This window comes from Epinephelus fuscoguttatus, linkage group LG1, assembly GCF_011397635.1.
Source record: "Epinephelus fuscoguttatus linkage group LG1, E.fuscoguttatus.final_Chr_v1".
NCBI lineage: Eukaryota > Metazoa > Chordata > Actinopteri > Perciformes > Serranidae > Epinephelus > Epinephelus fuscoguttatus.
In genome coordinates, this window is record NC_064752.1 from 25,198,821 (window position 1) to 25,216,899 (window position 18,079).

General features: G+C 39.3%; 1 protein-coding gene across 1 annotated transcript in view; it reads left to right on the plus strand.

Moving 5' to 3' along the window:
* The window catches only part of LOC125894114 (voltage-dependent calcium channel subunit alpha-2/delta-2-like), a 67,509-nt gene that overhangs the window by 22,607 nt on the left and 26,823 nt on the right, over window positions 1-18,079 (plus strand). The window contains exons 3-9 of the mRNA XM_049585310.1: window positions 9,204-9,320; window positions 11,169-11,228; window positions 16,136-16,180; window positions 16,394-16,529; window positions 16,655-16,786; window positions 16,882-16,939; window positions 17,041-17,091. Coding sequence (XP_049441267.1) covers window positions 9,204-9,320; window positions 11,169-11,228; window positions 16,136-16,180; window positions 16,394-16,529; window positions 16,655-16,786; window positions 16,882-16,939; window positions 17,041-17,091 — 599 coding nt within the window. The remainder of the gene's footprint in view (window positions 1-9,203; window positions 9,321-11,168; window positions 11,229-16,135; window positions 16,181-16,393; window positions 16,530-16,654; window positions 16,787-16,881; window positions 16,940-17,040; window positions 17,092-18,079) is intronic.

Here is an 18,079-nt window from a genome sequence, read left to right on the forward strand (position 1 = left end):
TACAACTAAACTTTTAGCCTCTGAAATGATCAGTAAAGTTACACTGGTCCTTGTGGGTAAATACGCACAGCATCCTTCTTAATGGGGAGTCCGACAGCAGCTCTGCTCTGATCTCTGCTATGTTCAAATTTCATAGATTGTAATTACTATTTTCCCCATCAAGGATATATTATTATTTCGCCCATGTGCAACCCATTTATGTGTCCTTGTGTGTAACAAGCAGAGTTTATGGGCATTATCAAAGATAGTCTATAACAGAAGATAACCCATCTCAAGCTGTGCCGCTGGTACGAAATGGTATACACTTTCTGTCTCCTTAGTGGGCGTGGTTGTTTCACCCCAACATACCCCCACCTTGTTTGGAAGTGTATTAACCATTGACATGGATAAATGAAATCAGATTCAAAACACTATTGACTATACAACACTAGATACAGCACAGATTTAGTGTTTGTTCCTTATTATGCTGCTCGTTTTTATCTGCTATCTGCTTGAAGTCTGTGTCTTGCTAAAATGGAGACATGTCTTAAAGTTCATTTTCTTCTGATTTGTTTGTCTGAAAGTATGCCATTTACGTGTTAGAATGTCTAGAGGGGTTGAGGCTTGTGAAAAATGGGTCCAGCATTTACTTCAGTGACTACTGGGCATAGGAAACGGTCATAATCTGTACTCACTTTCCCTTCTCCTATTGGAATGAATAGACTCAGGACCACTGCTAGTCTCCTAAAGTGGCGAGGCAGCACTGAAACCCACAAGAAAGAGATACCGGAAATAAATTCTATAGTGGGTCATCTTGGTTTATAAACAGTCTCTGGCATTATGAACCCACGTGTGTTGACACATCTTACTATCGAAATAAAGTGCCCTTTAAATAGCAGGAAAATACTGCACCATTCTGACTTTAAACTTTTTGTTGGTCAATGACACAATCACTGTCCACGATTGCTGCGTCACAATATGCCAACACTGCAACTGACCACACCTTATTTTAAGACCTACAGTACTAGCCCATGGATGTACAGATGGGCACAGTGGTGCTGTAAGCTCAGTGTTTAGGACATGCTAACATGCTCACAGTAATGATGCTAACACGCTGATGTGTAGAGAGTATAATGTTTGCCATGTTCACTACCCTAGGTTAGCATTCAGTAATTAGCATTTAGACAAAGTACAGCTGAGGATGAAGGTGATGTCATTAGTTTTGCAGGTATCAGGGCATAAACCAAAGTACTGGACAACAAAATTTTAAAGACAGATGATCACTGAAGTCACTGAGTTTATCCTCCAGTACAATCCATGAAGTAGACAGCAGATTCTGACCTTCCTCTTCTTCTTCTTCTTCTTCTTCTTCTTTGGTTTTTAATGATGCATGCTCTGCTGCGACAACAACATCCGCACCCCTGTTGACAGTCACCTCCTCCTTAACATCTCCAAGATAAAGGAGCTCATCTTTCACAATAAACTCACCAACCGTCATTGCTCCACTTCCATCAACGGCCAACCAGTGGAGTTGATGGAGAGCTTTAAGTACCTCGGCTTCACCCTGCACAATAAACTGAGCTTTGATCACCACACCACAGACATCCATAAACGCTTAAACAGTTATGAACCCACATCCTGTACTGTGCCACCTATTATTTGACTGTTCTTACCCTCACAAATAGACAGAAGCTCCTAAAAATCACCAACATATCCTCTAAAATAATTGGCCTCCCCATTTTGAACCTGCCAGCCCTCACTGACACTACCACCACTGACAGAGCACTGACCAAAGCACACAACTTCTGTCATCCCCTCAATCCATGCGTCACCCACCTCCCCTCTGGCTGCAGTTATACACAACTTCTCTGCAAAAAACTCGCTTTACCATGCTGTATCTTACCATCTTCCTCAGTCTTTTCTTAGATTTAGCCCTGGTCATTTCTGTCTCTGTTACTTTCCTTTGGACAGGTAGCTTTCCATGCTGCATGATTCTTTGCACAGTAAACACTCTAGTTCTTTCTCACAGTCTCTTTCACATCCACTCTTCTCTCATTTACCACATGGAACAAAATTACTCCTACGCACATAGGCTGTGCCCAAACTCTTAACAATTTAAATTACAGGTTCAGTGTGTAAGATTTGGGGGGGGGGGGGGTTGGCAGAATGGAATCTATTAATCACAACTATGTTTTCATTAGTTTATAATCACCTGAAAATAAGAATTGTTTTGTTTTTGTTACCTTAAATGAGCTGTTTATATCTGAAAAAGGAACGAGTCCTCTTTCAAGCAGTCTGCCATGTTGTTTCAACAGTAGCCCAGAATGGACAAGCCAAGCGTTGGCTCTAGATAGGGCCGTACACATTTTCACCACCATAGTTATTCTCTAAGCTTGGCGGACAGGAGAAGTTTCAGCTGGTTGAAATCTGTAACCTCACCGTCAGCTGTCGCTCAATCCACACTAGACCTTTAAAGGTATACTTCACCTGCTAAATGACCACCATTTTACTATCAGTACTTGTGTGTTGTGTTGAATTCATGAAAGAAGCTTTGTTTTTCCCACATGCCTCCATGGTGAACGGAGAATCCAAAAAAAAGCAAACAGTCGTCATAAATTTAAAGTAAACTGGAACTGCGTTAGACAACAGAAAAACTCAGAACATCGTTTTACAAACTCTCACACAACTCTTATCCAAGTGTCATTTATCCAGTCGTATGCTCAGCACTGCAGTAACACATGCATTTACACAAAAACGTTTCGATTAAAATCACGCCTGCCTGCAAGTAGTGTGCCTGAGCATGCGCTTGTGTATGAGCTCAGAGAATCCAAAAAAGGCCAACAGTCTTCATAAATTTTAAGTGAAGGGGGACTGCGTTTAACAATAGAAAAACTATATCAGAACATCCTTTTACAAACCCACACAGCTCATGCAGTGTCATCCAAGTGTCATTTATTTAGTTGTATGCTCGGTACTTCCCAAATACAAGAATTTTTGTTAAAGCGTTACAATTTAAAAGACTACTAGTAGCAGGCCCTTAGCATGCCTGAGCACGAGCATACATAGTTCATCTTGAACAGAAAAGACATGTATTTTCTGCTACAACCTTAGTATTTAAAACATGTCAGTGCAAACAGTCTCATGCACCCCCAAGTAGCGTGTATGCGGGCATGCATCTGTTTGAAGTCTGCTTAAACAGAGCTCATATGCAAGCATGTGGTCAGGCATGCTCAAGGTGCATTAATTGCAGGCGGAAGTGTTTTTAATCGTAACGTTTTTGCGTTAATGCATGTGTATGTGAAGTACTGAGGATACAACTGGATAAATGAGAATGGGATTAGAGTTGTGTGAGAGTTTGTAAAAGGTTGTTTTAATATAGTTTTTCTGTCGCAAAACTTGGTCCCTGTTTAATTCATGAACATTGTTCACCTTTTTTGGATTCTCCGTTCATTGTGGAGGCAGGTGGGAAAAACAAAGTGTTCTTCATAAATTCAGCGAAACATACATTAAGTATTGATATACAGATGGTCATTTTGTGGATGGAGTATTACTTTAAGGCTTACATATTAATTTAGGGGAGTTTATGTGATACCATGGACATTTCCTGGTCCCATTTCTGGCTGGTTTGCTTTATCTGCATCTTATCTATCGTCAGTTGTGCATCTTACTTCTAAATATATATCACACAGGACCTAGTTCTTCTCCGACAGCACCCACTTCACAGAAACACCCTGTTCATTACTGCATGTTTCCATCTGTGTGACTTCGGCCAATGAAGCATCTGGTCAGTACACAACTTGAGGGATGTCTTGAAGTCCATTTGATGAAGTCCATTTATAGGGACAGGGCAGTCATACAGTATGCAGGATTGCCAAATATATTCATCCAGGCCACTGTTTCTCTTCATCTTCTCTCTGACATCTTTTCTCGTGAGGTAGAGAGTCTGATGGCCTAAAACCCAGCAGAGATTGAAGCTTATAGCAGGATACTGCAGGTATCTTGTCCCTGCATAAATGATGACAACGAACCCCTTGAACTCCCAGTCAGCACGGTTCGTGTGTGTAATAATATACAGTGGAAGACAATATTTGTGTAAAAAGATACTTCAGGCAAAACAATGCCTGTAATAAAAGGTGTTGTTTGTTTTTGGAGAGATCTGGATGTGGGCAGCTGCCAACTAGAGCTATAAAGTTCCTCTTTGTGAATAGACATTTGCATACAGGCAGTATTTCATACTAAAAGGCACCAAACTTTCTCTGCATCAAACTGTCTACAAAGTTACAAGTTAGTTAAGTAGTTACTTGGACATTTGCTCATGCAGTTCATGCCGCTCAGTGTCACTCCCAGATGTCTCCTGGTGACCCATAAAGTTCTCTGGAGTAAGAAATCATAAGGAATACTTTGTGGGCATGTTGAAAGGCCACATTTCTGAAGTAAACTGTGATGTGTTTCCATGTGTGGTCTAATTTAACTTCAGGTCCTCTGGAGAAGAGCTTTAAGAGCAGAATCTGGGTGAATCTGTAAACTTAAGTCCCAATTCAGAATGCAACTAGAAAAGTGCACCCAGAGTGCAGATCTCCACTAGGTGTGTCTGTCGGGATGTGGGTGGGTAACAGGCAGTGCAGGACAGACTGTGTGAGTGCTGAGTTAATCTGCAGATGCTCTACTTCAAAATGAGACCAAACTTTTCTATGGATGTCAGTTTGGAGCCACAACAAAGGGCTTAATGTGGCCTGCCTGGGTAAGGCTTATTTTTCTGAAAATGCCATGTGATTTTGATTTTAATGATGATTTTGGTACACAGTGTACATTAATTCCTGTTTGCAAGCACGTTGCCCTGTTGTGTTTAACATAAAGTCTCTCAGTATATCACCACCATGAGTGATGAATTAACTGACAAAGGTGTTTTTAGCAGCTGGCTGACATTACTAAGTGTTTTAAACCAGCTGTTAATTACAGTTGGGTAGGTAGCAGGGATGCAAGATACTGTATTTTTTTTGCTGATACCTGATATACTGATCTGTAACAGCCAATCGATACTGATATCAATATATCCACTTTTTTCCCCACCTAGTTTTAGTGATCATCAAGTCTCTTCTGTAGTGAAATTACCATCATATCATGCATGCATACTCTTATTGTGATGGCCCACCAGCAGATGGAGACATGAAATACAATGCTTTTCAGTGTTTTGCATTCATTGTGCAAAATGAGGGGCGGCACGGTAGTGTGGTGGTTAGCACTCTCGCCTCACAGCAAGAGGGTTGCCGGTTCGATCCCGGGCGTGGGAGCCCTTCTGTGCGGAATTTGCATGTTCTCCCGTGTCAGCGTGGGTTCTCTCCGGGCACTCCGGCTTCCTTCCACAGTCCAAAGACATGCAGATTGGGGACTAGGTTAAATTGTCCGTAGGTGTGAATGTGAGCGTGAATGGTTGTTTGTCTCTATGTGTCAGCCCTGCGATAGTCGCCCGATGTCAGCTGGGATAGGCTCCAGCCCCCCCGCGACCCTCAAGAGGATGAAGCGGTTAGAAGATGAATGAATGAATGAATGAATGTGCAAAATGAGAAAAAACATGTTGGGTGATTCTATCGGCCGATACCGATGACGTGTCAACATTGTCATGCATCCCTAGTTGGGAAGATAACTGTGGAGGAAGTCAAACCTATGATCAGAGTAGTCACTCTTACTCTTACTCTTCTGGGGACTCCCTGGAACTCCCTCATCCCCAGGCCCCTGGTTAAGAACAATTCTCTTAAAGAACAACTGTTGTATTGTTTGATTGAGTGAATGCAAACCACAGCTGTCTTACTTTGACATGCGGATCTGGACATGTCAAAGTAAGACATGCAGATCTGGACATGTACAATTCATCACTGGTGTTTATGAATTGTACATGTCCAGATCCACATGTCTTACTTTGACATGCGGATCTGGACATGTACAATTCATAAACACCAGTGATGTTAAAGGTCAATTTCAAGGTGAAAATGCAAACAAAAGAATATGCTAACACTAACCTGACCACCATGTATGTTGTCCTGATTGGAAACAAGATTCCAAACTATGATGGAATAAAATAGAGCAAATCACAGCAAGCATGAGAGGTCCTTGAGCATACAGTCATAAGTGTGCACAAAAAATATTAGGCTGAGACTATAGCGGGCTGAGTTTTTAAGCTTCTAACTTAGGCTAAATTCTGGTAAAGGAAAAACTGGCATTTTCACAACACGCTCTTTCCTTTACAGACATGACCACTTTATGGTTACATGTAGTTTTTTGCTTGCAGCACGACTGTGTTATTTTCGTCTATTGTATTTGAAAATGTCTGTATAAAGGGGTTCCTTAACAGTGTTGGAATTGTATAAATTTGTAACCTAACGCGTTAGTTTGCTGTTTGAGTAATCAAATACTTAACGTTAAGTACATTTTCAAACAAGACATCAGTTACTTCCGTTACTTTTAGAACGCTGGTCCTTCAGCTCCGAAACAGCAACGGCTGTCGTTTGGTTCTAATAACGGAGATAACATTAAACCTATCAGTCTGAAAGAAGCCACAGAGCTTGTGACTCGCTACGTGGTCGGAGAAATGCCGCCGTTGTCTACGGTGGAGTCTAAATAGGTGGAGTAGGACTCGCTGACAGACATATTTCAGACTCAGGACTTGCATTATGCCTGGTACACGCTACACGCTGGTACTCACCAATTATCCCCAGTCGTCTTTCACGGCGTGTGTGATGTCATCGGGTTATTCTTGTCCTATTTTTATCACTTTCACTATTATTTGTGTTTGTTCATGTGCCAGCTGACATGTTGTTGTAGTCACCTAAAAGCGTCAGCAGATGGCAGGAGCTACATTTGAAGCGCCATACATGAACTGTCAAGCTACTGTATCTTCCACAGGAAGTTCTGACAAATGTTTCAGAATAAAAGCCTGTTTAGAAATTGGAGGGATTCTCTAGCCGAGGTTTTAAGGGGCTTTTAATTTGAAACAAGTGTTGAGTTTGAAATGACGGTGCGATATGTTAACTTTATAAAGACAATGGAGCGGATAAAAAGTAAATATATAAACACACAGAGGGATTAATAAATAACGGACCGTCTATAATGTAGTTTGTTTCAAATGAAGCTGGGAGCCTCTGCAGTTGTTAATGTTATTACTTTATGTCCAACCGTGAGGATGTACCATTGTTTGCTAGCTTGATGCTAATGACAGTAACGTTAACTCAGCGGGTTGACAAAGTGCCTCTGCTGTTTCACACCATCATTTCCCCCTTTTACTCTGTGTGGTAACATCCACAGAGGAAATATTAAAAACACTGGGGTGTTGTTGTCATACAGTTGTCTACAGCAGCAGATCGTTCTGTGTTTCTACTGGTCAAAGTGACGGCTGTGATGGGAGAATTGGATCTCAGTGAAGGGCAAGTGGTCCATAACTTTAATTTTGGAGACAAAAAAATGTAGGCTTAGCGCCCTGTGGTCCATTGCCCAATAGGAAATGTAGAATACTGAAAAGTATTTTAAAAGTGCTTGAGTTACTTTTCTCAGGGAGTAACATTGGAAGTACTTTTTAAAGTAACTGAGTTACTTTACTCAGAGAGTAACGCAGTAAAGTAACTGGTTACTTTTTTAAAAAGTAACGCAGTAACGTACTTTGATTACTTTTAAAGTAACCCTTACCCAACACTGGGTATGACTGGAAAGCTGAGACTCTTGTGGATTCACTGAGACCAGTTTTTTTTTGTTCATGTGTTGTGATGTTAATCCCCACAGTAGCTGTGTCATTGTAGTGGGACCATTTCTTTAAAACAGACATCACTGTATAAAATGACCTATTGTGACCCCTAGAATAATCACAGCCCTATGAAACTTTACAGCCACAAACTGGAGACCTCGGGCACTCAAAGGATGTATGGATTTCATAGGTATTTTTACTATAAAGGAGTATCTGAGCAGTTTCCAGAACAGAGGTGCTCGTCATTCAATCACTAAAAAATGGAATTCTTACCAAAATCTCAAAATGTCTTTTTTGATACCAAATCACAGCATGTTGTTCCTCAAGGCCTTGGTGTCTTATTGTTATATTTTGGAGGGATTTTTGACAATTTTTTTATAAATTCTCGAGTGGTTAAAATTGCTTAAAAATTGCATCAAATCTGTCGCAACAAAAATTGTTGCAACAACTTATGAAACATACTTGAGCGTGGGAATAGACATCAGATACTTCCAGCATAATGTTCTAAGCCCCTAAACTCTAAAAATTAAAGTTTGAAAGGAACACAATGTTTATTACAGATTTATGACTAGAAACACCTGACACACACGGTGTTGAGCTTCTCATAAAATTCCCTGTACCCACCTAAAAAAGACAGAAATGTGTCTTTGGTAGGGAGCGGTGGAGTAGAAGATGTTAAACCTCATATTCATCCTGTAAATCTCACACCCGCTTCACAAGACAAAGTCATACTTTGTCGTTAAAGCAACAGTTAACAGCTTTCAGTGTTTTTTTCACATCCATTTCAATGACATGTAGCAGTCATGCAGGATGATGTTTTTAGGTCGATGTGTTTATCTTTGATTCCAAAATGCTCCATTATCTGTTTTCAGAAGCAATTTCAAGATTTGTTCTTTCAACAACCAAACTGTTCCTGTATCTAAAATGTTTTTATTATTATTAGATGATTTCATGGCCAAGAGAATAAATGCCACATGGTGTCTGTGTCATTTTGGTATGAAATTCCAGTAATGTGATTCTTCAGTGAAACCTTCCTTCAGAGACAACAGACATTGTGTGTGAATAGATTACATGAAAGGATCCATATTTAGATTTGGACTGAACACACAAACACAACAAGTGACTGTTCCCCCTGTGTCCTCAGGGTTTAAATATAAAAAGCATTTGCTTTTGCAAATTCATGAGCTTTGAATTATCAGGATTGTTGAGATGCCTCTAACTTCTCATCATATATTTTCTTTAGTGTTTGTTTCTCAGGTTTTACAAAATACGCACTTGTAAATTATTATTCTCTAATAACACCAAATATTGCCCAGAACAATCAGCTGCACTGATGGTAACACAGATGTATGTTGAGTCAGCTCAGACAATAAGTCAAAAGCCACAAAAAGTCAATAGCAGGACATGAGGTCAGCAGAAACAGACCTAATAGAGTGACTCTTCAGCTCTTATTGCTCTTGAGTTTTTAACTTTGTCCATTAAAAATTTACAGATATACAACGAAGAAAGACGGCGGTTCAGTCTGGTGAAGAATCAGCCTCGGAAGATTGTGGAAAAGGTGGCCTCAGATATAGAGAAGCTCCTGGCTAAGAAGCGCAAAGCACTCGATGTGAGTATGAAACTCTTTATTGTTACAGTTAACTATTTCATCCTCCACTTATTTCTCTGTATGCTTTTAACTGTAAATTCTTGTTTTCTACAAGTGATGTATGTCAGAACTACATTTTCCAGTGTTGAGTAATTAATTTATTAAGTAATAGCTTATTACTAATTTATTGATCCCTGGGTGTGAAATCAGGATATATTACAGTTGCTCTTATGTATAAACATAGAGATTTATAAGAAAACAGAAAATAATAAGTATGTAAAAATATAAGAATATTTACACAATGCTACAATATATAAAACAATATCTTGTTATATTTTAATGTTGTAGTGTTATTGTTGCTGTTGTGGGATCGTAGTGTTGTAGTTGTATTGTTGTTGATGTTGTTATTATTGTTGTGATGACTTGATGTTGTGTTGTCTCGTTATTGTCATTGCTGAAGCTGCTGTGTCATGAATGTGTTCAATTTTGTAATTGTGTATTTTATATAATAGTGTCTTTTAGCAGAGAAATTATTTTCTGTTTCCTGCCCAGGGACTATAAATGAAAAAGAGTAGCTGTGCACTGTCCCTGTTAAATGAATAAAATGAAATAAATATAAAAGTAAGAGTAGAGAGTAAGAAATATGTGCATTATATTACAAAGTGTTTTGAATATAAATGCAAGATTTTTTTAACCCTTTGAAACCTGAGCAAATTGGCTTGATTTCTTTTAAAAACAAGAACATTAGTAATTAAAAAAATAAAGAAACAAACAAGGAAATTACCTGGAAAAAATACTTAAAAATAATAATAATTATGTAACATAGTTTTAAACCATCACAATAGTAATAGTAACTAATTATAAATGTAGATTTTCCCTAGCTTTTTTCTTTTATTTGCAGTTTTTTTTACATTTCTAAATCTATGTTTTTTTGTTTTTTTGTTTGTTTTTTTTTCATTTTATTATTATTATTATTATTATTTTTTCAATTTTTAGGACATTTCTCAAGTTTCAAGTTTTTTTCACATGAATTTGAAAGAAATTGCACCAATTTGCTCAGGTTCAATGGTTTAAAAACTGACGAAAGGCGTCTGTGACATATGGAAGGGATGTCGCTCCAGGTTTCATAGGGTTAAATCAGAATAAATTAGGATATTAGTTGAAAGAATGTAGCAGCAGTTTAATTATTCCTCAAATCATTTTACAATTAATGCTACAGTTGCACAGAATTACTGTACCATCACCGTCAGTAACGATACGATAATGCAGCAGGCTGCATGCAGGACAACGCATGCACACTACTGTGATGTTTAAGTTTAGATTCAATAAGCTTCCATGCAATAATGATAATAATAATAATATAGTATTACATATACATTTTAGAGACACCGAGTGTTCGATGTGTGGGATGAAAATTAAAATTTGATTTGTTCCATCTTTCAAAGATGACCAAGCAAACTATTTTTGCAACACACACATCAAATGATATAGACGTCACTCTCTGACTTTAATTCATACATTGTAAAAACGTCTGTTATTGTTCTTTGATTCCAGGCCATAAATACAGAGTTTTACCTTGTTTTATTGACTGATTTAAAACTGAGTAGCTTCAGGATGGCTATAGGATTTGCAAATTAGAAGCAAAAAAATGAGACATCGATAGAAAAGTATTTGATTGATGTTATTCCTGATACTGTCTGAACGGCTCTCCTGTGGTAAAAAGTGCAGGGAGACATTATTCCCAAAAGCCAGTAAACCCACTTCTGCCTCAGCCCGATGCCTCACGGTGTTCCTCCCTTTGATAAGGAGAAATCAGACATGTCACTGTACCTGCTCCTCTGATGTGACTTGTTCTTTGTTTTCTTGCAGAGGTTAGCCAGTGAAGCTGAGCGGCTCCAGCGAGAGCATCTATGGCAGGATGGAATCAAGGTAGAATCTTAAATAACATCATATTTGCAGTTAGAATAATGAATTTGTAAATTTTGATCACGTTGTCAGCATTATTGAGAGCCCTTGATATACAGTACAGAACAATCCTATATCTGATCAGTACCACTGAGACCCCTTCATAATGTTTTTCTCATGTATGCAAACCAAAAACTTCCATTTGTCTGTTGTGTGGGATTTTTTTTATCCTCATTTCCTCCCGTAATGGAAACGTTACGCAGTCAAATTTAACCACTGATGTAAATTCAAACCAGATGGGTCTGATGTCTCTGAGCGCTGTGACTCTAAATGGGACGACCTGAGAAAGACAGAACATTTACACCAGTCAGCTGAGCAGCTCCCCAAGCGCTCAGCTGGGCGAAACAGATGACCAAGTGCACTCATCCGTGCGGTTCGGTTGAGTCCTACACACATTGGCATTCCACTTTTCCACTCGGTCTGCTTCATTTGCCCAACAAAGTGAGATGGGGTTAACCTCATCCTCTCACATGGCCTCTCACGTCCCTCTCTGAGGCAGTGAATCCCTCTGTCATTTAAAAAGACACTGGTGGTTTTGAGTGTTTTAGCCCATTCACTGAAAACGGTGAGCACTTTACCACACTGTCAGACAGTTTCCTAAGACTGCCCTCGGCTTTTAGATTGATTTGCTGCTTTCCACTGAGTTTTCCAATATCTGCTGGATACGATTCATATCCAGTAGATATTATATGATATAAAAAGCAACCACAAATGAATTGTATTTTTTCTGGCTGTGAAATATGTATCTAACATAACAATAATTTAACATGTTGGGAAATGCTCACTTTTGTTCTTTCTGATAGTTAGATGAGAAGATTAGCACTCTCATGCCTGTCCATGAAATGTGATGCGACAACAGCTGGTTGGCGTAGCTTAGCATAAAGACCTGGAAACCATTAGCCTGACTCTGTTCCAAGGTAACAAAATCTGCCTACCAGCACCTCTAAGGCTACATCCACGTTTTCGTTTTAAAATGCATATTGCTACTTTAATACCTAGCGTCCACATTACTCCAGTGTTTTAAACCTGTAAAACCAGAGACCTTTGGCAACACTGCTGACCCTGTTTTATTTTGAAAACTTTGGGGTTGCGGTTTAGTCGAGACAGGCGAAAATGAAGACTTTTAGAAGCGTTACACAGACACCCATGTTTGCTTCCTGATTGGTTTTCATCAGTCACAATGTGTCAAGCCAAAACATTAAAGCTAGGCCTACATATCTTTTGTGTTTTCATCCCTCTTGGGTAGCTGTGGCCTCCTCCAGAAATGAATAACACTCCCGGTACTGCTCTGATGTGTCACCATATTTGCGTTCTAATGACTCCCAATCTGTTTCCTTCCTTGTCTGCCTTATACCCATGCGTTACTTTAGTAACGGTTACACCTCTTTGTTGGTGCAAGCAAAGAAATCTCAGGTCGTATTTTTTGCCATCTCTGTAGTATTCTCCATAAACAAGCAACCAACTACAGAGTAGACAACTTGCTTCCTGTTTACACCAGCAAGTGTATGTGAATGGTCATGTGATATGCATTTCCAGGCGTGTTAGTATGGACGGAGATTATTTCTGAAACTGTATTAACCCATCCATATGTATGAAGCTCACATGATGCCACATCCACACTATAAGTTTTTGTCTTAACATGTCATATCTCCAGAAAGTTGCTGCACCTGGCTGGAAATAGTGCCGCACGTAACCCACCATTAAACCACTGTCTATTTGTTACTTTTGTGCAGAATCAGGCTGGTGCTTATGCTAAACTAAGATAACTACGTCACAGCTGTAGCTGTATAGATATTCTCGTCTAGCTTTCAGCAAGAAGGTGACTGTGCATTTCCCGAAAATGTCAAACTATTGCTTTAGGATGCCCTAATTTTAACCATGAGTCACTACACTGTTATATTAAGAGTATGTGTACAGTATAATGATGGAAAGCTGATTCCAAAAACAATCTTAGACAAGAGACTAAAAACTGAACATTTCCTTGCAATTCTTGTCTCAGAATACAAAGATAGAATTGTTTTACGAAAAAAGATTCAACCAGTGATGTTGGTCAGTGAGTTTCACTTACTTTTGTGCAGGAAGAAGACTGTAGTGAGTTAATGCAGTTTACTTGAATAAATAAAAAAAAAACAGCTGCATACTCAGATGGTGATCCTCATCAAGACCAATTAGCTAAACTGTCAGTTGTTTTTCATTTGCAGCCCAGTGGGCAAAGGACAGGAGTCAGTTTTTTGGCACAGTCCACTGGAGTCAGAGCCGAAATATTGTGCTGGCTTTCTTCAATCCAGTATCATTTTTTGAGTCAATTCCCACCCTAAACATTTCCTATAGAATCATTCGGGACATTTTTATCCTATACAAGACAGGTGAAACATTTGCTGGAGGACTGAAGCCCTGCTGACAGGCTCAGATGTAAAGTGGCAGATCTCTCAGGAGAAGTTAACAAGGAGGATGAGCCGTGTCACTTCTCTGGACTGGCTGATAAAGAATACCGGCTGGTAACGGCTGGATGTGTTCAGAGCTGTACTCCTCTGAGGGCGGGAGATCCGTAACACTAACAGCAAGAAGACAAACTTGTCATACTTACTTGAAATGTAATATAGGGTAAGGAACTCTGTGGAGATAAGATTTTGGAATCAGAACAGGCCAAAAATAGGAGCATAGCAGCCTCCGAGTCGATGTCGTGCTTACTCTGAAGTATGTTATGTCTCTTCAGAAACTAAGACTAACAGATGGTGCTGCTCCATCCAAGCCTTACAGCCTGTCTACTGATTCATAATGTGACAGAACTCTGCAGAAAACAATAGCAAACATTTGGTAGATACAGCCTAACAAATGCAAGGATTTGAGGCTTTTAGTGCCTCTGTGAGAGGCAGAGGCTGTGAGAGAAGTGTTTGAGAGTTTGCAGCTTTTTTAAATTAAGTTATTTATTCAAGTTAAAGGTCCAGTGTGTAGGATTTAAGGCCATCTATTGGCAGAAATGAAATATAATATTTATAACTTTGTTTTCATTAGAGTATTATCACTTGAAAAAAAGGATTCTGTTTTCAAGAATGAGCCATTTATATCTACATACGGAGCAGGTCCTCTTCCATGTAGTCTGCCATGTTGTTTCTACAGTAGCCCAGAATGGACAAATTAAACACTGGCTCTGGACAGGACCAATTGCATTGTCAAACTTGGCACACAGGAGAAGTTTCAGTTCTGCAACCTTACCGCTAGATGCCACTAAATCCTACACTCTACATTAGCGGTTCCCAACTGGTGGGTCGCGGTCCAAAAGTGGATCGTGTGCCCATTCTGAATGGACCGCAAGTGACTCGCAAACATTTCAACTTTGTAGTGCAGTGGATTCCAGGCACATAGCTTTTATTTTGAAGTGCCATTTCCTGCTTTAGAGTAAGTAAATGGACAGCTACTTTACAGAGACAAACTAGCTCGACGACATGGCCAAACGCAAGCATGACGCTCGATATATTAAACTGTGTGGACCTTGATCTAGTGATTAAGGAGAAATCTGGACCCTGTGGCTGGACTTTTAACTGCATTAACATAGAAGCATTTTAAATTCTTTTTCTTGTACGAAATAACAAAATGTTAATGTAATTTACTGACCAACATCTCTGATTAATGTTATCTGTAACACAAGTGTTTTGGTGTGTGTTGTGAGAAAAAAACTGCGCAGAAACATTTAGTTTTCACTCTATAATATCTTGTCTTGTACAATATCTCAGAAACACCTTGAGGGAATTTCTTAAAATTTGGCACAAATGCCCACTTGGACTCAGTGATGATGGTTTTTGGCCATAACTCAAGAATTCATACACAAACCATTACATAATTTGACAAAAATGTTTAGTAGGATAACATCAAATCAATCAAATCAAAGGTCAGCTTCACTGTGACACAATAATATTCTGTAAAACACTTTTATGGTCGTTATTCGAATAATAATAATAATAATAATAATAATAATAATTCGAATAACACAGAGGGGCAAACATTTAGTCAGATACTGAAATGGTGACACTAGTCTTGTGTGCTCACCTTGAAACTGTGCTGATTGTATAGATCTGCTTTTCTGCTGGAGGGAAGGTGGGTGTGAAGCATCCATGTAATACCTTATATGAAATTCCCTCATAGTTGTCAATACAAATATGAGTCTGGACAGACAAATATGTAAATTGCTGTTTGGAGAAGTTTGCCTGAAGGGTTTTCTGCCAGAAAGGAATCCTGGTTGAAAACCCTTCAGGCAAACTTCTCCCATGTGCATGTTAAACTGCAGCTTATCTAAGTGGCAGAAATCGGGAAAGAGGCTGTAATGAGTTCATTATCATTATTGTAAATGGTGGTCTGTTACTTACAGGTTATGATGCTGTTGTGCGCCAGTAGTCAGTCAAAAAACTTTCACTTCTCTGTAATAACCTGCTACATTTGACACCTTTACAATTACAATAAATTGCATTTTGTAACTGAATTTTTCTTCGTGAAACCTTTAATCCATCATGGATTTTGACTGCAACTATTCACATCAAATGTTTTTGTTGTTCATTAATGTTTTTTTTTATAAACAGCCTGGGTTATCCTTAAACAGCATGTATTATGTCCATATTTGAAGCTAACAAAAGACTTGAGAGACAGATAAATTTAAGTATAAATACCAAAAGTACAGTGTGGGGATTGACATGATTAGTTGTTTGTCAACATTAATTATGATTAATCAAAACAATCTTTAGTCTTAATCCTAGTAGCCTCCATGTGTCGTCTAGAGGTTGACCTGACCTCTACATACTGTATGACTACTAGCCCTCATGCTGTTTCACGGTTGCCAACAGTGCAACCTCCTCATATCTGCATCTGTTTCCTCCCAGGAGCTGGACATGGCATATTATGACTCCAAGGCGGAGCTGGATTATGTGAGTGAACAGATTTGTTTGATTTGTTTATATTTACTGTGGCTACTCGACAGACGGAGATTATTTGATGTGTTGTAAGTGTCTCATTGAATTAAACAGACTATAAAACAACTGGCAACTTTAATTTGGAGTAAAGGTAAAGGTGTCGTTATGTTAGTGCTGATGAAAAGATGAAGGTGTATGTGACATGTGTACTCTCTGATGTTCTCATAGTACTCCATGGATGGAGAAGGAGAGGTGGAAAACCCTTCGCACATCAAGCTGGAGTTTGTTTATGATCCCAACTTCAAAAACAATGTCAACTATTCCTACACAGCTGTGCAGATCCCCACAGATATTTATAAAGGAGGCAAGTGAAGTTCTGATGATTCTATTCATTACTCAGCTGCATGAAAAGATGCCCTATATGTGTGATGTACTTATTTTACATATTTAAAAGAGCATATCTAAGATGTTTAACTCCTCTCCCCTCAGCTCCAGTCATTCTGAATGAGTTGAACTGGACGCAGGCACTGGAGAAAGTGTTCATGGAGAACAGTCAGGAGGATCCGTCACTGCTGTGGCAAGCGTTCGGGAGTGCAACGGGTGTCACTCGCTACTACCCAGGTAGATTTGATCAACCATCTTTGTGCTGTGCTTCCTAACCTAATGTTAGATATGAAGCGTAAATTTTTAGTGGTGTTTTGTGTGTGTTTTTTCAGCCACACCTTGGAAAGCCCCTGATAAAATCGACTTGTATGATGTCAGGAGGAGACCCTGGTACAGTATGCTGCTTTAAACATCGTTTCATGTCAGCCTATCACAGGTGCTGTAGATTTTCAGGGCTGACGTATTGAATCCTCTTGTTTGCTTTGTCACAGGTACATCCAGGGAGCCTCATCGCCCAAAGATATGGTCATACTTGTTGATGTGTAAGTTATTATTAACATTTGTTTCATTTGTTTGTGAATGTATCACAGATATACTGGCAAAAAAAGTATCGCCTTTACTATTGCTTATGTACCTGTGAATTTATTTTAACATACAAAACTCACTTTCTCCACAGTTTAAAATAATTAACTGGTGTTAAGATCCATCTGTGAAGTTTTCCTCAGCCTCCCTTGCACCTCTTTCTCACTCACAAGTGAAGTGTAGAGAGCATTTATGGTGTTATTGCACATAAGAGAACAGCTTCTTTGTGCTTCTGGTCCAATAGGCCAGCAAAGCTAGAAAACAATGATAGAGTAAAAGAAAGTTGTGTTGTCACAGAGAAACAGTGCACCTGGCACTGACTCTGCAGCAAAACCAGCTGAGAGTGCAGCTTATAGTGCTGCTCGTGTGTAACAACTTAAAGGTCAAGATAGAGATGATTCAGACACACAAAATCTAAATGGTTTGTACAAGATGGTGTTTTTTAGTGTTAAACAGGAGAAACAGCAGAGCAAACAATTTAATGAGACAGGAGCTTTACTATTTAAAGATTCTGCAGGCAACATTCAGAGCAGTAATATATCACCTAACAACTATTTTCTATGTGAAGATATAGTGAAGTAATTGCATCCTGGGCAGAGAAGTCACACTTGGTGTTGGAGTGATCTGAGCTTCTCTGTGGTTTGTTGTGGTAAACTGGTTTGTCTACATGTGCATGTTAGGGCATGTGTGTATCCCACTGGCGAGCTCATCGCCACCGCTGCTCATACAATGGTTACCACTGATATAGGGAACATGGATGAATAGAGATCTGGATACAGCATTGGAGGCAGGCCCCCATTCATTCCTATGAAAGTTGTTCAGCAGCACCTGGGTTTGCGCAGCATGAAATTATCCAGATCTTCCACACCGTGGGGCCCAGTGGTGTAGTCGCGGGTATACGCAGGTATTCAGGGTATACACACCTCTTTTTATGAGTTTTTACAGTAT